At 49.4% G+C, this 23,120-nt stretch overlaps 1 protein-coding gene across 2 annotated transcripts in view; it reads right to left on the reverse strand.

Moving 5' to 3' along the window:
* The window catches only part of ABTB3 (ankyrin repeat and BTB domain containing 3), a 274,567-nt gene that overhangs the window by 13,588 nt on the left and 237,859 nt on the right, over positions 1-23,120 (reverse strand). For both annotated transcript variants that reach the window (XM_084794224.1, XM_084794225.1), the window contains 9 exons: positions 22,188-22,353; positions 19,965-20,054; positions 17,927-18,028; positions 15,941-16,034; positions 15,693-15,828; positions 14,749-14,969; positions 12,950-13,128; positions 6,283-6,388; positions 1,273-1,375 (listed from right to left, as the gene is read on the reverse strand). In XM_084794224.1, coding sequence (XP_084650350.1) covers positions 1,273-1,375; positions 6,283-6,388; positions 12,950-13,128; positions 14,749-14,969; positions 15,693-15,828; positions 15,941-16,034; positions 17,927-18,028; positions 19,965-20,054; positions 22,188-22,353 — 1,197 coding nt within the window. The remainder of the gene's footprint in view (positions 1-1,272; positions 1,376-6,282; positions 6,389-12,949; positions 13,129-14,748; positions 14,970-15,692; positions 15,829-15,940; positions 16,035-17,926; positions 18,029-19,964; positions 20,055-22,187; positions 22,354-23,120) is intronic.

The following is a 23,120-nucleotide window of genomic DNA, read 5'->3' on the forward strand; positions in this document are numbered from 1 at the left end:
TTTTTGGTTTTTCAAGACAGGGTTTCTCTGTGTAGCCTTGGCTGCCCTAGACTTGCTTTGTAGACCAGGCTGGCCTCGGACTCACAGTGATCCACCTGCCTCTGCCTCCCGAGTGCTGCTCTCTTATTTTTTTTAAACATTTTCCCCTTCAACATGATGGTAGGTTTGAAGAAGAGTGGCAGAAAAAACAAGGCAGCTGTGTTTCCCTTTCTGCAGCTTCCTCAGGGCCGAGACCTCCAGGGCCACAGTTACCTTGAAGAAAACTAACAACTGGACACAGGCACACTGTAAAACTGCTTGTCTGATGGCACCAAATAGAACTCCACCTGGAAGGTTCATCTCTCTTGTGGTTACAAAGCAGAAGACTGGGGTTTATTTGGTTTGGGGGCACATGGGACAGATATTTATAAGTCACCGTTCCCTGAGAAAAGTACAAGAGGGGTTTCTGTATCTGCACTGTCAGGAACCTGATCCTTTTTGGGGCACCCTCTGCTCCCCTCCTGTCAGCCTGTTTCTGCACCATGCTAGCCAGGCCTCTTCTGCCAGGCCCTCTGCTCCCTGCACATGTTCCAGATGCCCTTGTGACCTCATCCTAAGAGATAGCATCGGTAAAGCTAGGATGGGGGATGCCACTTCCCTTCCTCCATTCCCTTGGGCATAGAACTCAGGGCTTCATGTTGCACTTTCTCACTGTGCTGTATCCTAGCTCACCTTTTCTGCATGATAGTCTTACCCGTTAACTGTACAATCAGGGATAAGGAAGGTCAGAGCCCTTAAACTCTGCAGGCTTATATCAGAGCTGTTTCCTAACACTTGGAGGAAAGAATAGGCCTCCCTAGGCTGTGATGTAAGGAGTCTCAAGTTGTCAACTGGCCTCGAGGGTGCCCAGGTTGCATAAAGAGGCACCTTCTCCTCTGAGAGATTTGATTTTGGGGGCGATGTTCTGCTAGCCCGGTGATGAAACCATTAACCATGAACTTCAAATGCAGTGACAGCAGCTAGGGATATGGAAGGTTGGCTCAGCAGTGCCTGGCATTCATGAGGTGCAATCCGCAGTACCAAATAAATTGGGGCATAGTGGTGCATGCTTGCAACCCCAGTGCTAGTGATGTCGAGGCAGGAAGGTCAGATACTCAAGGTCAGCCTTGCTACCCAGTGAATTCCAGGACATCCTGACTTACCTGAAAATTTGTCCCCAAAAAGAAAAAAAAAAGCAGTAATAGGGAGAGTTGCAGGCATCTTCCAGCCGCAGGCAAAGCCAAGAGTACGTACCTGGGAGAGGCTGTGAACAACAGCACTTTGTGAGCATAGAAGGGTCTTCCCTCGACCAGAAACGTCACGTCAGACATTTCTTTATTGTTAAGAAAATGAGGATCTAGAACAGAGAAAGGAAGGGGGGGGGTGTTAGTGAAGGAAGGGCAAAGTTGGGCTCCTCTGGTGAGAGCGCAGGAGACAGGGATGGTCCATTCATGGGTGACCCAAGAGTCACACTGGAGACAGCACCTGTAGAGGAGAGACGCATCGCTGCCACCCATCCCATCCCAGGAAATGTTCAAAGCTGACTTGTGGTTAGAAGCAGGCCTTGGGCTGGCGAATTGGCTCAGTGGGGGGTAATGGCACTTTCCAAACATGTGGGATAGCCTGAGTTCTGATCCCCAGAATCCTCTTAGAAGTTGGAATATGGTAGCACTAGCATCTAGAATCCCAGTGCTCCCACAGCAAGATGGGTGGTGAATTCAGGCTGAGAACCCTTTGCAAGCTAGCTAGACCGCTGTACACAGAGGCCAAGAAGAGACCCCGCCCCAGATAAGTGGGAAATGGGAGCTGACAGTTGGCATTGTACACTCACACATTCACCAAGATTAGAAGGAGAAGGAGAAGAAGAAGAAGAAGAAGAAGAAGAAGAAGAAGAAGAAGAAGAAGAAGAAGAAGAAGAAGAAGAAGAAGAAGAAGCCATCCTTCTCCACAGCAGACACACCTCCAACACCTCCAGGCAGAGCTCAGAGACTTCAGGGTGTGAAAGGCATGTCTATGAAGAAAACCCACCCATCCTCCTGTCATCTTTTCAGGCTGTGTCCCCTTGTCTAGTGGACATGGAGTAGAAGGGCAGGCATTGCCTTGCCACTGGACTCCAGGTCATTTCCCCCCCATTTTTTGACACAGGGTTTCTCTGTGTAACAGTTCTGTAGTCCAGGCTGGCCTCGAACTCACGGAGATCGGCCTGCCTCCGCCTCCCAAGTGCTGGGATGAAAGGCCTGCGCTGCTGCTGCCACCACCTGGTTGACCCCAGTTCTTTCTCTTCCAGCAGCAGTGACAAAGGAGCCACGCCCCTGCTCTTACCTCTCATACGAAAGACAATGTAGCTAGCTACTACACACAGACTGAGCCTAAGACATGGCAGGCCTTGTGCAGGGGTCACATTACCCCACTGTGCAGCAGAGAAAGCTAAGGCAAGCAGACATTACAGCAGCTATGCAGGACAGGATTTGAACTAAGGCACTCTGATCCTATGGCTTGACTCGCCAAATACAAGGTTCCTAGGTATTGCCTTTAATGTAGTCATGCAGACCCTAGGCCCTTCTGGGTGGCCCTTGGGTTCAGCCTAGCCCTTCTGCATTGCTAGGAGCATCTTCCCTGGCCCCTACCCTAGTTAGCTCCCACCCAGCAAAACCACGCTGGCTCTAACTGCCAGCGTCTTGTGGTAGGACAGCTGCCTGCTCATTGACTGGAGCTACAGTATCCAGAGCTGGCCTTTCATAGTGCTTCCTAGGGGGAGCAGCATCTTGTCTGAGTTCGAGGAGCCACAGCCTAAGTGATTCTTCGAGCCTCACACTCTGTGCTGGGTGTTTCTCATCCCTATGAGAAGTGCCCCAAACCAGGACCAAAGGCAGGGTCATTCCCAAAGTCCGGAACGTTTCTCCTCCATTTCTTTTCATTCTACTACCACCCCTTTCCCGGTGACGTCATCTACCTAGACATTTCTGGGGCTTCTGTTGGTCTCTCTGCCTTCCCTCGCCACAGGTGCCATCCTTCCTAAAGCCAGAGCCCACCCGAGTGGGGGCAGGGGGCACTGCGTGCATTCCATACCACCATGGGGGCACTTACACAGTGCAGAAAACAATCTGCACGGATATGGTAAGAGCAGCTTGGCAGGGCAACTGGTAATGGCTCGCTGGTTCTGAGTTTAAAACTCCAGCCCAGGGTGGTTCTAAGGAAAGCCTTAGTCCAGAGAACGAGGACCGGTCCAAGACATGCTAACAGGAGAAGGTTCTCAGAACTGTGCCCGGCCACCGGACAGAGGGCAAGGCTGAGCTCTAGAACGGCTCACTGTCTTTGTGCCCACCCTCCCTACAAAGCTGTTGGCTGGAGAGGAGTCAAAAGGTTCTTAGTGTGTTAACTCACTGGGTTCTCTGAATATAGCACAACTTAGTGATCCAGTTCCTGTCTCTGATGACTGGTGTTTGTGGGAACAGGCAGTGTGGGCTCTGATTGCAATCGTCTCTTTCCTTCTACAAACCTCTCAATAGCTCCCCAGTGTTCCCAGGAGAAGCCACATTTCTTAAAAAAAAAAAAAAAGATTTTATTGCTTTTAATGCCATGTGCATGTATGGGTAAGTGCACATGAGTGTAGGTGCCTATGGATCCTAACTCTTCCGGGCTGGAGTTACAGGGGGTTGTGAGCTGCCTGGTATAGGAGCTCAGGCTCCCAGGAAGGGCAGTACCAGTACATACTCTTAACTACTGAGCCATTCTTTTTTTTTTTTTAAAGATTTATTTATTAAGTGTACAGTGTTCTGTCTGCATGTATGTATACCTGCATGCCTGAGGGGGGGCGGGCATCAGATCTCACTGTAGATGGTTGTGAGCCACCATGTGGTTACTGGGAATTGCACTCAGGACCTCTGGAAGAGCAGGCGGTGCTCTTAACCACTGAGCCATCTCTCCAGCCCCTACTGATCCACTCTTGAGCCCGAGTCCACATCTCTTGACAAGACCACCGTGGCTGAGTTCCTTTTCCACCTCTTCCTACTCAAGACCCCTCCCTGCCTTCATAAATAAAAATACGAATTTTATTTAAGCCTGTGCGCCTGCCTGGGTGTTTATAGGTGCACCATGCATATGCAGGAGCTCGGGGTGGGGGGGGGTGGGGGGGTGTCAGAAGAGGCATCTGGCGCTCTGGAACTGGAGTTCCGGACAGCAGCGAGTCACCGTGTAGGTGGTGGGAATAGAACCTGGGTCCTCTGCTAGTGAGAGAAAATACACTGAATTCAAGAATTCCCTTCCCTCTGTGGCTATGGGGAGCAGAGCTAAGTAAATGTTCACACTAACAAGGTGCCTCCTAAGGGCTGGCACGTTGTGTCACGTTGCAGGAAGGTGGCCCTCACCTCTATCACTTTCGTGCTTGGTTGGCCTTTCCAACCTGTCACCCTGATGATCAATGTTTTCTGCGGGAGCAGAAAGGCTTGTGACTTAGGTACAACTCAGGCTTGTCACGCACACGGTCATGAAGGTAACATCTAACCTTTGACTTGGCTGCCAACGATTCCATTTTGGCAGAGAGCCGTGTCTCATTTAAACACACAAGCTGCTCGTAGCAGCAGTGAGGACGCCTTGAATCGGCTCCATGCACTCAATCTTTCAATTGATAAAGGCAAAAGAATGGGTTTGCTGCAGGACAGAAACTCCAGATGCTTCCATTCCCCCCAACATTTCATCTGTAGAGGGGAAGGATATAGGGAGCAGGGAAGTTCCCAACCCTTATAGGAAAAGCAATTCTTTGCTGTTAATTTTTTTTATCACTCCCTGGCAGCAGAGGATGGGCTTCTGCAAACAGCAGGCTTGGGGTCCCAGCGTCAAGACAGCTAGGCATTTTCCTGCCTTTTCTATTCTGCCCTGCCTGTAGTAGCCTCAGCTCTTCTGGATGAAGCCAGTGCCTGCGTGTGGGTGGGGAATTTCAGGAACTGGCCCTCCACAGTGAGGAATTACTGCATTGGTGGGGCTTGGTCTTTTCAAGTCCCAGCTCCATCCATTTTCCAGACTGTAGTCAAAGCATGGGCCAGGCCTGGCCTTCCTCCTGGGCTATCTGAGAACTACGCAGAGGTGGACATCGGGTGCCTGGCTGGAGCTGGCTTAGGGTACCTATCCAAGGAGCATGTAAAGTGATCACCTGTCCTCACTGGATTTCAGAGCATCCAGCCCCTACTGGCCAGGTATGCCCCACTTTTTTTTTTTTAATTTAAAGAGATTTATTTTTAAATTAGCTAATTAACCTATATATGTGTGTGTGTCTGCGTGGGTGCTCACAGAGGCCAGAGGCTGGAGGCCATAGGCATTGGCTCTCCCTGGATCTACAGTTATAGGTAGTCATAAGCCACTTCACATGGGTGCTAGGAACTAAACCAGGGTCCTCTGGAAGAGCTGTACTCTTTCTTAGCCCCTGGCCCTAGCCTGCCCTGGTCGTGTGGTCATGTGTGCTGGTAAGCACGGGTCTCTTCTTCTTATCATTTCCTAGCGTAGGACTTCCATTAGGGACGGTGCTGGTTCCTGTTTACTCCTCTGCAGTGAAGCTGAGGGGCTTCACCGACGGGGGAACTGCTGTCTTAGTTTCTTTTCCTGTGGCTTCGGGGGAAAAAAAAACCCTGGCAGAGGCAACTTAGGGGAGGAAGGGCAGAGAGTCAGAGTCACGGTGGCAGGAACTCGACAGTGTTCACATCCACAGACAGTCAGCCCAGAGAGATAATGAATGCATTTGTGAACGTGCTCAGTCCCACCCCCCTTTTTTTCCTTTTTATACACAAATCCAGGCAATGGGGCCCCCGTCCACCTTTAGCCTGGGTCTCCCCACACCAACGATCCTAAGAAGATGATAACCTCCACAGACGAAGCTCATCTAGTCCATCTCTCATCGAGAGTCTTTCCCTAGGTGAGTCTAATCTAGGCTGTATCAAGTTGACTATGCAAATAATCGCAGGTGGTGACACGGACAGTGGGCCATCTCATCTACCATCATCTGCTGGGCATGACCTAACCTCGGCAGTCTTCAGTGCCGGTGAATGAGGGAGAAGGCCCGACAGGTGAGGTACTACAGTCTCCTCATCCAACTCCTTTGTTATGTTCTCTAAAGAGCCCTAAGGGAGATCTCATCTGCTGGGCCTGGCTCCTCCTCGGCCTCTTGTTTGCCATCCGAAGTTCTCACCCTATGTCTGTCCCATGTGTCTGCTTCCTTCCCATCTTGATGTCCGTCCCACAGCTACGGCCTCATCTCCCGGGGCCACTACTCACCCAGGCGTGAGGTCTGCTTCCTCTTGATCTCCGTGAGCTTGGGAATGGGGTAGGGGCCGTAACAGTGTGTGAAGATGACACACAGCTGCTGGCTGATCACTTCGTTCTGCGAAGGAAGAAGGTGAGCTGCGTTACGGGAGTGTTCGTAGGGTGGAAAGAGCCAGGCAGTCACTACAGAAACCTGCTCCCCTGTGGGCACCAGGAGCCCAGGCATTTACTGTCCTCTTAGAGCATAGGCATTCGGTTTTCACTTGCCATCCCCGGACTGACCTGCTCTGTGAGTCTACTTCTTACAAGTTCACTGCTGAGTGCTTGTGAAATTTATAAAAATATTTTTACATCTCACCCCGGTCATTTACTAGCTAAGGGAAAGCAAGCTTTTTGTAGCTCATGAATATAAAGGTTTTACTTTATTTTTAATTTTTAGTTTTTTCATTTTTAAAATATATTTTATTAATTTATTCATATTACATCTCAATTGTTATCCCATCCCTTGTATCCTCCCATTCCTCCCTCCCTCCCATATTTTTATTTTTATTTTTATTTTTTTACCATCAATCCCCCTTTGTCTATATTCTTGAATTCTGGACGCAGTGGATAGTCCTGACCAAGCAGCAGAAAGCCCTTTTGGTTCTGTGACTGTGTCCCTCAAGGTCAGGATGAAAGCTTTTGACTGAGCTCTGTAATAAGTTGGATTCTAGGGCTTAGGCATTTTGGGTCTGGGAGTCATCCGCTGAATCACTTTTCAATAAAAATAAAAATAAGGACGGACGAAGACAGCTCTATACTTCCAAACTCCAGCTGCCCGTGGCTCAGGGAGGAAGGAGACTGCCCCGAGTGACCTTCATCCTAGTGTTTTGGTTCTTTTCCATGTCTGAGTCCTTCCTGTTCACCTCCGTTCAGGAGCAGGTGTGCAGGCTGGGAGGTGGGACGTGACTCACAGCATTCTGCTGCTTTTATTTTATTTTTTTCTTTTGTTGGGCAACTGGCTAAAAAAGAAAGGGCTAGACAAATATTTACAGCTGCTGTGGTTGGACCAAGTGTCCCTGAGGGCCCATGTGTTGGGGGTTGGGGTGTGGTTCCTGGTTCCTGTTGTTATGGGGAGATGGTTAAACCTTCATGAGACCATGGAGGAAATCCAAGGGATTACGGGATGTTGGTCTACTCAGCTCTTTTTCTCTTTACTTCCCAGCTGCTCCCATCATGTGCTTCCACCATGCCCTGATGCCCTGTCCCACCTCTACCTCAGAAGCAATGGGCCAGCTGACCCATGGACCTCCATAACTGTGAGCCAAACGAACCTTTCCTCTTTGAGGCTGACTATCTCAGGTGCTCTGTCTCAGCAACACCAGGCTGATTAACACAATAAAGTCTTTTTTTTTTTTAAAGTAGGTTAAAACACACTTTGTACCAAGTCTCTTTAAAATCAAAGACTGGAGAGCTCATTATTATTATTATTATTGTTGTTGTTGTTGTTGTTACTATTATTATTATTATTATTATTATTATTATTATTATTATTATTATTATTATTATTTTCTACTTCCAACAAGTGAGTATTGATTCTGTGATCAAAATAATAGACACCATTTTGTTTTTTAGAATGTGACTTTGGGACCCCCACCTTGCCAGTGATTCAGGATAGTCTCAAATTTAATCCCCCAAGAGAGGACATAGCTCCTTCCCATGCGAAAAGAGAAAGCTAAGCCCTTTCCTTAATGTGGATAAATCCACAGAAACAGACAGTACGATGTCTCCTGGGACATGGTTCAGAGAGATTGTCATTACAGTGAAAGGAAGAAGGAACTGTGGCCTTTTCTCAAGGATGGTATGGATGGTGCGCTACGAGCAGAGGACGGGAGAGTCTCATCAGCGGCTGCCATCTCACCCTTACACTCAGAGGTGGGCACCGTGTCCCTGCCCCCCCTCCCCCTGTGAGTAGCATTAGAATCCCCTGGGAGCTGGTAAGGAATATACAGCCCTTTCTTTTCTTCTCTTTCTCATTTTTGTCTGAGATGGGCTGTAGATATGTAGTTCAAGCTAGTCTTCAATCTGGAATCTTCTTGCCAGCCCTTTCCAGGTACTGGCATAACAGAGTGGACACCACACTTTTTAAGAATAGTGTTTCTTTTTTTCTTTTTTCTTTTTTTTTTTTTTTGGAGCTGGGCAAATTCTGGCAACAGGTTGTGTGTGTGTGTGTGTGTGTGTGTGTGTGTGTGTGTGTGTGTGTGTGAAATCACTGGATAGGTGACAGTCAAGGTTCCTTTCAAGGCGGCCTCCAATGGCCATGACAGATGTGGGGTGACCTTCTCATTGGCAGGAGGCTCTACAGTTGCACACCAATGTGTGTGTTTTTTGTCATTCAAGAAGACAAAATTGTCATCTCACAGTGAAACACAGCACAGGCAAACCCAAGAGGGAGCCGAGGGACAGGGTGATTGTACAGTTGAGAACATGCGGTTTGCGGCAGCCAGGCTGCCTGGATTGGGATCCCGGCTCTTCTGGGATCTCCTCCAAACAGGCCTCAAGCTCATCATTTTAAACGGAGACGGTGATAACGCAACCCCTTCCCTCCCAGGGTTCCTTGCGAGGAGTGGCTGAGGATGGAGTGACTAGAGTGACCCCTGGCCCACAGACAGGCTTTATGATGTGGGTGATTATTATTATCATTAAACCCACGTCCTGGCTCAGGTGCCCAGATCAGGTCACCTCCCCAGCACAGGCTGTGACACAAACACGAGAGAGAGAGAGAGAGAGAGAGAGAGAGAGAGAGAGAGAGAGAGAGAGAGAGAGAGAGAGGCTGGGAGAACCCTGAGTGCTGCTCGAGGGACGTAAGCGAAGGCCAGCCCTAACAAGGCGTTGATGAATGGACGTTAACGGAAGCGGGTAGATTGCTAAGCACACACTTGTCCTGCTTCAGTGTTTCCTCTGAAGTTGATAAATTAAGCCGCTTTGGCAAACGGTGTTTACACCAAATCTCATTTTCAAGGTTTTTTTTTTCCCCCATGGACATGGTTTGAGAGCTCTGCTGTGAGGATGTGGGGACGTCTCTGGTGACTTGTGGTGGTGACTTTTGGATGCTTTCGAGATCTCATCCGAAACTCACTTAGTGGCCGGTTTTCACTGGCAGCCATCTGGCAGGTGGAAGGTTAGAGCAGAGCACTGTCCAGGGACCCCCACCCCCCCCACCCCCCAGTTTATTTAGAAGCTTGGTCTGGCTTATTTTCTGAATTTTCTGCCTCAATTGAAATTTTATTTTTTAAATACTTTTTATACTTTGGGCACACAGCTGCTTCTTTGAGGAGAGATCAAGGATGTTTTCCATACACTAATACTGGTACATAGCAGCCAGAATCAATTTTTAAAAAATCAATGTAAAAGAGATTTATTTTCAAAATATTATGCAGAGGCCACCAGTAGCTCTTATGACAATGGGTAGCAGAAAAGAATATATCTTTTCGTATTCCTTGTGATAACGCCGCTATGGTTTAATATGCTTTTCCCGCTGTAGTACACTGGTTCCCAATCTTATGATGCTGAGGAGACAGTAAGTACTATCACTTAGATAACAGGGCGAAGGACAAGTTACAGAGGGGGAGAAAATATCTGTAAACCATATAGCTGACAAAGGACCAGCACCTAGTATACAGATAGAACTCTTATAATTCAACAGTTCAGACAGAACAAACGAGTCAAGTAGAATGACAATAAAAAGATGTCAAGAGAAATTTCAATGGAGAGAAAGTACGGACGATCAACCACTACATGCTTGGGGGATGATGGACCACTGCATGCTTGGGGATGGTGGACCAATACATGCTTTTTTTGGGGTCAGGTAAACCAGTGCACACTTGGGGATGGCGCACCAGTGCATGCTCGGGGAACATTTGACTGCACACTGTAGCTATGTAAGCTTCCTTTTCCCCCTGTGGGTCAGTCTATGTGATGTCATACCATACAGGCCAGGGCTCCCCCGGTATGTCCTATGAAAACAAATCAACCCCTCTATCCTTCCCTCCTCCTGGCTATACCATCTTTCTTAGACCTGTCCCTTCCAGACAATAGAGCTGCCTGCATTGTCTCTGGATCACCTATCCTGGATGCGCGGCACAGCTGCCAGGGAGCAGGCTCCAGTTCACTGGGCCCTTCCCTACTTCCATTTTCCAAATGTTCCTGTTAGAGCGGTTGGTGACTTTCATTTGTTTCCTCTCAATGACCCACCCTACTCCTGCTGTCAGGCACTGGGGTGCTTGTGGAAGGCTCCTCATACGCTGGAGATGTGCTTATTAAATGAGCTACCAGGCAAGACAAAACACGTGATTTTAGCAATCAGAGAGCGATTTCTTTTTATGTGTCTGGGGAGAGAGAGGAGCTTGGGGTGCTAGGCGTGCTGTGTTTGGGGTCTAGTCCTGACTATTGGATGTTCAGCTGATGAGAATTCACCAGGCTTTGCAGTTACGATCTGGGAAATTTTCTATGGGTATGTCATATTTCAAAGTGGAGTCAGTTCAAAATCAAAACAAACAAAAACCATCAAAAGACATAAACCCAGGGTACTCCAGTATGTTCTGGAATTCCTCTGCAGCCTGGAAAAAAAAAATTCAAACCAGACAAGCCGGAAAATGCTAGAACACAGACACAGGGAATGCACCCATAATGCTTTTCACTGAGGTGCTTTTTGGGTAAATTTCAGGTGAAAGCCTTTTATTCATTTGGATAGGGGATGGGGGCGGGGCGCTAGAGGAGGAGTTTGCTTTTGAAATGATCCCAGCAGGTTCTGCTCTTCTCGAACTCACCGAGGCCCACTCTCCTGAGGTCCGGTAGCATGGACGGACACTAAACACAACCAGCAGTGGCCTGCAAAGGCTGGCTTGAGGGTGGACACTGACCAGAACACCTGCTGAGACTTGCTGTGGCCCCAAGGCTCTGAGATGCTCTGAAAGTGGATGGACTGTGCTGCTGCTGGGCTGTCTCCGCAAGTTAGTTACCCGTCTCTCTGCCTCCATTCCCTCCATTGGTTATTTTCTTTAATTTTATATTTTTCTACACAGGTCTCTCTATGTAGCCTTGGCTGTCCTGAACTTGCTTTTTAGACCAGGCTGGGCTTGAACTCACTGAGATCCGCCTGCCTCGGCTTGCTGAGTGCTGGGATTACAGGCGTGTGCCACCACCACCCAGCTTTTACCGAGTTTGTTACATAAAGACAAATGTAAGGCTTCTTTAAGACAGCCCACTATGAAAGGGTTCTGCAGACAAATGAGTTTGGGAAATACCCCAATTCCCTTTGCGAACTAGGGTATTTGGGGCATTGAAGACAAGACGTGTTCACAATGCAGGGTCACTCTGAGGAGAGGTGATGGCATGTGATGCAGGTATCTCTAGCTGGCTGGTGTCTGCTGCTGCCTTGGGCTGCCATTTACAGAAGGCCCACATCATGGTCTTACTTTCTGAACCAGCTAAGAAAGCTTTTACTTGGTGCCCGGGAGGAGTGGAAGGGCACTGGGGTTTTCACCGCTTACACTCACAGCCACCTATGAATGATTGCTGTGTATGATTACCCAGTCATTTACAGACCGGGAAATTGAGGCCAAGGGACATTTAAGAACCTTGAATAAGGCCAAAAGGCTAGTAAGTGGGAGAGCCAGGATTTGAACCTTTGTAATTTGGCTCCAGAGAACATATGCTCAGCTAAGGTGCTACATGGGCCTAAGTCCTTGTAGGATGTGATGGCTTAGGATATGAACTCTTTAGAACCGCTCAGGGAGACTGCACAGTGCTGAGGTGTTATCCACAGTGTTCCCTTGCCTCCAGCTGTTGACCCAATGGGTGGCAGGGACATGGGAGGTGGGCTACCCACCCCTAGAAGACCGGAAGTTCTTTCTGATACTCCCAAATGAGCGACTCCACAGAACACATCATGGAATGACTCTCCTAATACCCCAAGAGCAAGCCTGGGGTTTGGAAAGGGGTGTGGAGGTGTGGCATTTCCTTTTCTGGGAAAGGAGACCCCTGGTAGGGGTGAACCCCAAGGAGTCAGAATGAAGGTCCCCTGACTCGTGTTACCATCAGAGGTGTCTAACACTTTGATGTTGTCATATGACATCACCTACAAATACATTGGGCCTTATTCATAGCTAGCCTGCGATGTGTGTAGCCTAAGGGCTGCATGTTGGACATAATGTCAGTCTACAAGACAAGGCTTCTCACAAGGCCCAGGGATAATACCTTTCTCCTCTTCCTACTTGATTCCTACTGTCCCTTTAGGCCTGGCCAGTGCCAGCACTCCTTTTTGAATCTTATACTTCTTTTGGCCTGGTCCAGGGAAACTAGCTTTCTGTGCTCTAAGAGCACACATGTTGCAACTGTCCCCTGGCTTGATGGACCTCCTGGCTTGAGGGGTGGAGGGTGAACGTTCCATGAGTCAAGTATCCCTAACCTGTCTTTGTGCCCAAGTGCCTTGGGAGACAGCAGATGCTCAGCCAAATAGCTACCCCACAAGTGATTGTGCAAGTAGCCATAGCCAGCTGGGATGCAGTCGCTACCCCGTGGCTGGGATGTTGAGGACCATTGGTTCCCAGCAAGGAGAGGATCCATCTAGACCTGTGGTCCTCCACTCTCACTCTCCACTGCAACCACAGCGGCCTCACATCCCCACCTCCCCTCGTACCTTGCTCGCTTTTAAGATCTCAAACATCAGGGGCAGGCCTTGGCTAATGAGCTCCTCCGTGTACTCCTCCTCTTGAATGGTCTTGAACTCCTTGAGCAAGCACTGGATGAGAGGCCTGCGGTGCTGCTGGAAGGCGATCCGCAGTGACTCCAGCCATGTGTGCAGAGTCCACGGGACACCTGGATGGAGGTGGGGTGGTGATGGTGGTGGGAGGGGCATCGGGGCCAGGTGGGAGGGGGAGAGCAGAAAACAGCGAAGGAACAGGAATATTTTTATCCTGAAGTTGGCCTTTGTCTAGGACATTACCAAGCTATGAGACCTAGGGCCCGGCCTTCGGTGAATACAGGTAAGACTTGCAGAAGTTGAAATTGAAGACCATAACTTTTTCTTTTCTGCTTTTACATGCTACCCATATTAGTAGGGGATGCCTCTACAGTACCAATTGCTGTGTAGAGTCTTTCAATTGTTCATTCTTATGCATCTATGCTTATGAGCTCATGGTCTTCTGGGGAGGGAGAAACTCATGTGAAAAGGGAGTTTTGTCCAGGATTAGATAACGTATCCAACTCAGATGAGGGTTGAGAACTGTTGAAACTTGGGGCTAGAGAGATGACTCAGAGGTTAAGAGCACTGCCTGCTCTTCCAAAGGTCCTGAGTTCAATTCCTAGCAACCACATGGTGGCTCACAACTTTCTATAGTGAGATCTGGTGCCCTCTTCTGGTGTTCAGGCACACATGTGGGCAGAATACTGTATACATAATAAGTAAATATATCTTTTAAAAAAAGAATTAGTGAAACTAATCAAAGGAATTGACCATCTCCAGTCACATCTAAATAAATGGGAGGAGACTACAGCTGGTCCCTTGTGCAAACATTTCTGTCTGTGGCACCACATGGTGTCTTTTTCCCTTTAACAAAGTCTCCTTCAGCAGATGACTGCTGTGATGTGCTGTGAGGTAGTAAGGACATGCCTCGTCTCCTTCAAAATGAATAGGCAGATCGTTCCAAGCCCCCGAGCTTCATAATCATGCAAACACAGACTCTTAGGGCAACAGCATAACTTTCCCATGTGTTGAACAGTCAATCTGCAAGATGCTCTTTCCAGAACAGGGACCCAGTGACTTCTATTTGGTCTTCAGCCTGCCATATAGCCTGAAATTTCCCTGTCATTTCCATGCACCACCGTTCCCTTCCTTGCCAGGCTAAAGCCACTAGATTGGTGCTAAGCTAGCCTTGATCCCCAGACACACCAGGGACACACAGCTCTGGGATAGCCCACTCAAGAAGAACCTGCTGCTTCCCTGAATGGCTCTTGTTGGCTCAGAGGGAAAGTTCTAGTGAGGAGGCGTTTGTCCTTGTTCCAGCGGTCACTCTGTGTCAATGGAGTCGGGTGTCCTAAACAGTTAAGTCCTCAACCCCTGGGAACCACCTGGAGTGATTGTTAAATATAAAGATTCCAGCCTTTATCCATCCAGACCCTCGGCAGCAGAGTCTCTGGGTGCAGGGCCTGGCAATCTGTATTCAGACAAGCTCCCCAGGTGATTTCAGTACCTGGCTTAAGGTGCAGGGTCTGAGAACCAGGACAAGATGACAGGGTAGCGCCTCAGGGAAGGCAGGGTGCTGCTGATTGTGGGGGACACTGTGGGTGTCTTGGCCTGGACATGTTCTAACCAGTGAAGGCGAAGCTCCCTGGGACCCCTTGATGTGTGTGTGTGCGTGTGTGCGTGTGTGTGTGTGTGTGTGTGGTGTGTGTGCACACACATGCTGTCGTCTGGGGGTGAATGGTGCTCGGACTGACCTATACTCCTGATATCAATTGTGACATCCACGTAGCCATGCTCAGCGCTGTGATACATGGCCTCCCTCAGGGCCCTCAGTTTGGCCTTGCTGTTGCGGCTGGTGCACAAAGGGGGCGGGGCTGTTTCTGCCAGGTCAGTCCCCTCAGCCAGAATCTCCTCCAGGGACAGGATATCACTCTTCTCCTTCTCTGGCTGAGCGAGCAGTTTGCGGAACACATTCCTGTCAATCATAAACCCAGAGAGGAAGACACTCAGAGATGGAAGTGGCTGTGCTGGGGCAGGGGCGGGGGCGGGGGTGGGGTGGGGTATGGCACGATGGGGGCTAGGAAGCTGCTCACTCAGGATCAGGAGCGAGAGGATAACTTCCGGCTGGTGGCTTTATGGATGATAGGCTTTGGGGATGAGGGAGATGGTGGGGTATGGCTGGCCATGGTTCTTGGAGGACAACTTGAGGCTGAGCAATGCACAGAACATTCTGGAACTCTGCGCTTTTGAGTGTTCATCTGGTATATTTGCTTTCCTTGGGGACACTGTGCACTATAGTCTAATAGGGTTGCTGAAAGAAATCTAGAAAGGATATGGGCAAACACAAAGAACTCTGCCATTTTTATGTGAGTTCTCCTCATATCACGGTGGCTGATGTGATGTATGTACTGTGACCCGTACAGGCCGAGAGTGATGCATCCTTGTGGCTATAGTTGGCTGACAGTGAACAGAACATAGCTGTCTGTCTGCATGCATGTGCAGTGCAGGGAATTGGCTCTTGACAGGAAACTGTTGAGTGAAGGCACTCTGGTCAGGCCTGGAGCCTGGGCCACCCCAACTTTCACTGAGCCCCTGGGCCCCACATCCAGAGAGAGAATGGGTCTGGGGCAGGCCTGGGAATCTGCATTTTTAACAAGCACCGCTTGGGACCTGGCGGCCTTGGCCCATCCTAGCCTACCTGTGTCCATGGGCTGCGGCCTGGCTGAAAGAGTTCATATCACCCTGGGGGGTTGTAGAAATTCCATTCCTGTACATGGTTCCTATCAGGGGATCCGCACCACGCTCCAACAGCAAACTAACCAGCTCAAAATTTCCTGCAAGCCCAGAGAAGGGGACTTCATAAGAGGAATAAAACAGAGACTAGTCACAGGCACATCAAAGGTCACAGTGGAGACCGCCAGGGCTGCCTTGGAACTAGCAACTTACCCACAGCCGCTGCAAGCTGGAGGGGAGTTTCTGAATAGTTTTCCTCGCTGTGTTCCACCGAGCCTTCCACCTTGGCTCCAGCATCCAGAAGGAGCTACAGAGGAAGAGAGGCCATTGAGACATTTGAAGGGCATGCATCATGAGGAGGCACCAGGGCACTGGTAGAAATCAGTCTGATACTAGCATCCCCCTTCCACGCCCTCCACCCCCCAGGTCAGTAACCTTGTGCACCAGGCTGGAGGCAATGTGACCTCAGAAGAGGAGCATCTCTCATCTTCCAGAACCCCAGACTACCCACAGTGTGGTCCATGCACAAGAATAGTTAGAGAGGTTGTTAGATGAGCTGCCTCTGTGGCCCCAGCCTGGCCATCCTGAGCTAGTCTGTATTTGAGCAGACTCTCCAGGGCATCCTTAAGGACATTAAGGTTTCTGGAAGCACTGAGATAGAAGCATCCAAATGCTGCAAGTCTCCACTGCTGGATCTGTGTCACAGGCCTCAGAGGGCAACGGAAGTGGTTCCCTTTCAGCCACAGATGCTCAGGAGTTCTAACTGACTCCAGGGATGTGCTTGGCCAGCTAGGGTGGAGAATTCTTCCCAGAAGCTCCTGGATGGTTCTGAGGACAGGTGAGGCGTGTAGTTAGTTCTCTGGCCAACAAGATCTGGCAACGCAGCAAAAGCTGCAGAAATTCTGCTTCTCCTGCCTTTGTCCTTCTGTGCATTTGCTGAGATATGCGAGCTTGTTAAAGGAGGCAGGGGCTCTGTCCATGCCAGCGCACTGGTCTCGGTGAAGGCGCTGTCCGCATATCGCACGCAGCATGAGGAAGAATCTACTACCTACCTATTACTACCGGAGGGCACAGCTCTCTGACTGCACCCGCTGCTGGGATGTGGCCTGACTACCAGGAGGTTCTGCCTGGCTTTCAGCTGTTCTCTTTCCTGACTGAACCTCAGCCGAGGATGCCATGGCCCATCAAGGGGTGTGGTCTGTGCTCTCCAGATGCTGTCAGCTCCCATCTTTTTCAGATTTCCCCCCTCTGCTAGGAGGGGGCTGAGTTTGATATTCGCCAAGCAGAAGTCAGCCTCAAGGGTGTGCTACATCACACACTCAGCCTCTCGGAATGCCACTATGGGTCTGACATAAGGATCCCCATAGCCAGGGAACAACAAAGGCTCCTGCGCGATGCCAACACTGCCACTCCCCACCACTCCATCCTGTGCTTCTCACTATTGGGAAGCACGGGCCACATCAAAGAGGCGTGTTCTTGCTGTCTCTGAAGCTCTGCGCTCACTGCGGGTGTGGTCCTGAGCTTGGGTGCCAATCTCTCTCTTCTGATGAGGTTGGCCAAGTTAAGACTGAGGCCATTTGCTGATCATCAAGTCTACCTCGGTCAGAAAAAGGGACAACAGTACTCTCAGGATTGCAGACAGGGGCACGTCGCCACCACATTTTGGAGCTGTTTCGGAAGACACAGGAGATGGGAACCTACTGGAGCCGATTCTCAAGTGTCAAGACTCACACCAGCACATTTTCAAACATCTCCTTGTTGATCTGGATGCTTCTTCCCATTGGTTGGAAACCACTAGAGTCTACAGGACACCAGGGCCGCACCCGAGGGAGGATTCCCTCTGGATACTGATCCTGGCTGAGTCTCAAGGTCATGTTAAGGCAAGTGAAAGGAACAAACCCACAAAATACCAGCTGAAGTCCCACCTCAGAGCAACCAGGAAGAACTCCACAGGTCTGTCACTCTGTGTGTGAGGCTGCATGTGGGCACGTGATGGCTTTCATATTGGTTAATGCTCGGCCAAATAGATACTCAAGTATAATAGTGTTACTATAATATATATATGTATATATATATATGCTACACCATTAACCAATATGAATCACTCGGGGAGATAGGCATGCTGGGAGAGATTTAGATTTGCATTATGGAGGAAGTTACAGTTAACGGTTGGATGTGGATAGGGAAATACGTTAATACCTGAACTACAGGAATATGTCCATGCAACACAGCAAAAGTCAGAGCCGTCCAATGGCGGGTCTCGGGGTGGACGGATGGATATTTATGAGGAGTACTGACAACCTATAAACAAATCGAAGTTATTTTCAAAATGTGACCTTCGCAATATTTAGGCTTGCCGAATCTAGCCCTATCTATAGCCAGGCACACACAGGCGAGGAAAGTACCAAAAAGACATCCTGGCAGGTGCCTTGGGAGATGGTGGTGACTGCGGGTAGTGATGTCCCCTGTTGGAGGCCCTAAGCAACTTCTCACTGGAAGTGGGCGCTGGTCTTGCTTATGTTTGTCAGCAGAGATGTTTAAAGCATCTTTCTGAAAGCAGGCCACGGAAGGACTGTGTTTTAGGGGTGTTATCAATGGGGGCAGGGAAAGGTTTGTGAGGCTGTGTTCTCTGTGCCTTTATTTTCCTCCCAAAAGACATCGGTGTTCACTCCCAGGAACACTTTAGAAATGTGGTTCCAATGAGCCAGTGGCTTCCCTGCCTGTCTCTTTCCTTTTTTCTGCTTATGGAGGGTGGCTTGGGTCTATTACAGGAGGTGACCTAGCCTGAAAGGTCACTAGCACCCTGTCCACATTTTAGGTCCTCAAAGAGGACCCAGGTGAAGGGTGGGCCTACTTTATGCTTCATAGTAGAGGGGACAGTCACTCCTCGGAGAATGGATGTCCCTGCCACTCCATTCACAGACACCCCTGCCCCTCCCCCCCAGCTTTTTAATGGAAAAGGGCCCTCGTGTAACTTGAAAACACACAGCCACAAAACTCGCCCTGAATATACCACAAAGAAATAACAAAGAGACTGAGTTTCAGGATCGGAGGGAGGCCTTGGAATATACCAAGCTGGGGTGTGGGGGTGTGGTGGGGAAGCCGACAGACAACCAGGGACTGGCGATACAAACATCAGCGCATGGTGTTGTTCTCCGCAACAATCCTGGGGTGTGTAACCTGGGCCTGAGCATCCTTACAGTAGACAAAGGCACGGAGCGAAACTCATAGTCGGGGGGTGGTGGAGAAGAGGATCAAAGAACCCCTCCAGCTGAGGACCTCGCAGGGGTCTGTGATGCTTAGATACCCGTAGCAAGGTGGACAACCCCTATATCACTTGAAACGTCTAAGATCCCAAATGGGTTTGGGTGCAGAGCTGTGTTTACTGTCTGCTTTACTCAGATGACTATAAAACTCACCAACAATTAAAACAAAACAAAACAATAACAACAAAGCACAGGGTAACACTGCAAGGGCATCTAATTTTGAAGCCAAAAGGTTTCTGGAAATTGTTGATTGATGGCTGCATCATGCCAATCTCCTTGACGTCTGCAACTGCCAAGCACTGGCTGAGCAGGCCTTCAGGCAGCAAAGAAAAAAAAAAGTGAGATTTTACTTATTTTGAGTCTTGGAGCGGTCTGGAGCAACTACTGCTAATGGAATCCCAAACCACTGCTAGGTGCTTCCGCTGGGCGCAGACCACGCCTAGGTATCCCAGCTAGAAATGATCCCTCCCAACAACAACGTGTGCGCCAGTGCCTCTTCTCCATCCCATAAGCCACACCGCTTCTCAAACATCAAAGCAGGCAGTAGATTCAGAACTTGAACCTGAGCCTGTCAGACTCTAAAAGCCTGCAGGGAGGAGCGCTTCCGTGTCCAGCCTGCCGCGTCACGTGCCAGCCTACCACGTTACACTCCAGCAGTCTAGCCAGTGGGTCTGGAGGGGAGGACAGGGGATGTGAAGAGGAAAACCTCAGCCCAGGAGGGCCAGGCTAGCATGTATCAGGTCATCAGGAAAGGGCTGGAATACGGGAGTTTTCTGTCCCATCCCAGAAAAGTTGAGTCAACATAAGCCAGAGCTCCCTGTAGCTACTGCTATTTCTTTAAATGAAGGTCACGATCTGCCAGGTGGTTTCACCAAGGCCATCTTCACTGAAAGGGTTGAGGAATCATGTGTGAGGGTGACTGGGAAGGGAAAGTCCGGGCTGGCAGGGCCTGCAGCCCTCCGCACCCTCACCTCCACATTCAGGTCAGCTCCGGCATCCAGCAGCATCTGCACCATCGCCTCGTCCCCACGGACGCAGGCGTACATCAAGGGGGTCATGCCCTGCGGTGGTTAAAACCAGAGACGTTTACAAGGTGGCCGTGGTCAGTTGACAAGCACATGGAAAGTCTCACTGCACTCAGACTGGTGGGACAAAAGAGCCAATGTGGAGCCCTGTCACTCACAGGGTCACCACTCCCGTCCACCTTCTGGAAACTGGGGCGGAGGAGCGACAGGAAGTGATGTTGCCTTTTAGCGCCTCTCTGCTCAAGTTGGAGGGTTTTTCTGTGTTTCAAGGCACAACAGACCTAAGCATGTTTTTTAAAGCAAGTGGCTGGTTGCAGGGGGCTAGAGGGTTTCCAAGAACGTTCTGGATTCTGAAATATCAACCCTAAGCAAGTTCATTGTAACGAATACGGTTTCTTTGACATTTGCACCCTTCACAGTATGACAAATTGTCCTTCCTGCTCTATATGAGCCGTGGGTCAGACAGAGTCAAGGGTGCCTGGACATCTCTGAGCATGTGGCCATGGTCACTGACATCTGCTCTGGTGCCATTCTTTACAGGCACAAGGCAACTGAGGCAGGGTAGCCTCTGGGAAACCCTCCCTGCTCTGACTTTTGGTCATCACAACGGAGCACCATGACCAAGAAGGAAGAGATGGAGTTTTCTATCAAATGTGTTGTGAAGGCAGGTTTTGTTGTTGTTGTTGTTGTTGTTATTTTAGGGGGTGGGGTGGGGAAGATGTTCAGGCTGCTGCCTTGTCTCACACTATACATCAATATAACCTTGAGTTTTACTAGAGAAAGCCAGCAAGAATTAGAATGGTAAGAGACACCAAGTTGGTTTTTGCACGCATCTCCTGACACAAATGTAATGGGATCCACCATATGTGAAAATCCGCTCTAGCCTTGGTGCTGTGTGATAGAAAACATTACAAGCAAAATCCCAAAATCAATGACAAATTGGGATGCACTTGTTACAATAAAGGATTCTGTGCCTAATATTGGAAGGATTCCTATAAGTAAGCAAGAAAACAGTAACACTGCTAATAAAAAGCGGACAAAAGGAAAGCAGAAGATTAGCCGAGGGTATACGTAAGCAGTAGGTGTGCAAAGACCGGTCAGGCTCCTGCGGTCACGGTGGGGGGGTACTGAGGACTGAGAATTTAGGAGAAACCGATGAATTTGGGACACTTCCATTTTAAAGAAAAGTTCCCCCCCAAGGCAATTAGAGATGGAACAAGGTTTGTGTAGGAATGTTTATGTCAACGCTATTCACACACACTTTATGACGCTGGGAGAAAGGTTAATAAATAAACTCTACAATCATTTCATATGTATGCTAAAAGCAACTTACAAAATAATACTCAATAACATTGCAAGGTATCTGAAATATGAAACACTGAAAAAAAAAAAACCACACCAAGGTATCATAAACCCCTGGTTTAAACATAAAAGATGCATAGGATTGTGTCTTAGGGATCCCTGATGTTCGAGAAAGTGGTTAGTTGTCATTAAATTGTCCCTTTTACTCTCCTCACGGAACTCTTTGCAAGAGCTGCCTGTGGGAGAAACAGCCCCGCGTGGCCTTTGTAGCTGGCTGCTCTCAGGGCTCACGCTGAGAACGCTGCTGTCTGTTTTCTCTGACACTACCCTCTCCCCAAGGTGCCTCTGATTCATGGTTGCCTCTCCTGTACCTGGTTCAAGATCTGCCATGTCTGGTTGATGCCATCGGGTCCCTAGGCTGGCTTTGGTGTCTGGTAAACACACCCTAAGAACACAGAGCAAACAGCCTAGATTTATCTTGTACCAACAGCGGACTGGCAGAGTACTGACTTTAACGTGCCCATAACGAGACTTGAAGGTTGCACAGTCCTAAGTACAATCGATGGTTGAGCAGATGGCAAATTTTTTTTTCCCTTTCTGGAGCAGGTCTATTTTTCATTCTTTTTAAAAATTCCAACTGCAATGATCAAGTGTATAAGATTAAAAACGCACACACACCAAAAAAAAGAAAAAGAAAAAAGAAAAAAAGATTAAACACACACACACACACACACACACACACACACACACACACACTAAAAATGGGAAAAACAGGGAGGGGCGTTATATATATATTTTTTTAATCTATCAGCAGAGGGAGCCTGTGTCCCATGAACAACCGAGATGAGGGCACAAGGGACCCGGTACCTGTTCGCTCATGGTGTTGATTCCGTCAGGCCCCAGCAGAGACACTGCCTGGTTCACCAGGTCCGTCCGCCCACAGTTCAGCATCCGGAAGCCCAAGTCCTGCTTGAACTTGGCTTCAATGGCCACTGCGTCCAGCTTCCGAGAAGCACAAAAGCAGTCGTCTGCCCTGAGGGAGGGAGGGAGGGAGGGAGGAGGGAGGGAGGGAGGGATGGTCACGTGGGTGCAGCCGCTTTCCTCCCCCCAGGATCCAGCCCTTGGGTACAAACTTCCCAGCAAGCCCCACCAAGTTCTTCATTTGCTTCCCCCCCACCCCCCACCCCTGCAAATTGCCTTGTCAGGGCTTCCATGTATAAAACAACTGCGGGGCAGCGGTGGCACAACCTTTGATTCCTACACTCTGGAGGCAGAGGCCAGCAGATCTCTGAGGCCAGCCTGGTCTACAGAGTGAGTTGCAGGACAGCTGGGACCACGTAGAGAAACCCTTGTCTCGAAAGACCGAACCAATCCAAAACCAAACAAATAAAACTCCTGCCTCCAGGTGGCTCTAAATTCTCTGGTTACTGCATCTGGGTCTGGTCCCCCCCCCCCCCACGCCAGTAGCATTCTCAGCTAAGCACCATTATGCAAATATTTATGGACTGTTTTGTGTGAGTTGGTTCTTGGTTCCCTCAGTTCCCACACAGTAGAAAGCATAATTCCTACGAGGGACTTTCAACCTCCAGGAAACAGGGATAAGGAACCTCTCCGAGGCCGCTCCATCTACAAGTGACAGCTTGGATTTAAACCAGAGTAGCACGTGTGGAGATGTCTTTGGATCTACTGCGCTGCCCTCTTCGCCTAGGCACAGAGTCTACTGTTTGCTTGTTCACTTGTCTGAACCCTCACACTAGGCTGAGGACCTCTGAGCAGGCATTTGCCTGTGTCCACTCCAGG

The sequence above is a fragment of the Acomys minous genome (assembly GCF_964271855.1).
Source record: "Acomys minous genome assembly, chromosome: 9".
In the NCBI taxonomy this organism is placed as follows: Eukaryota; Metazoa; Chordata; class Mammalia; order Rodentia; family Muridae; genus Acomys; species Acomys minous.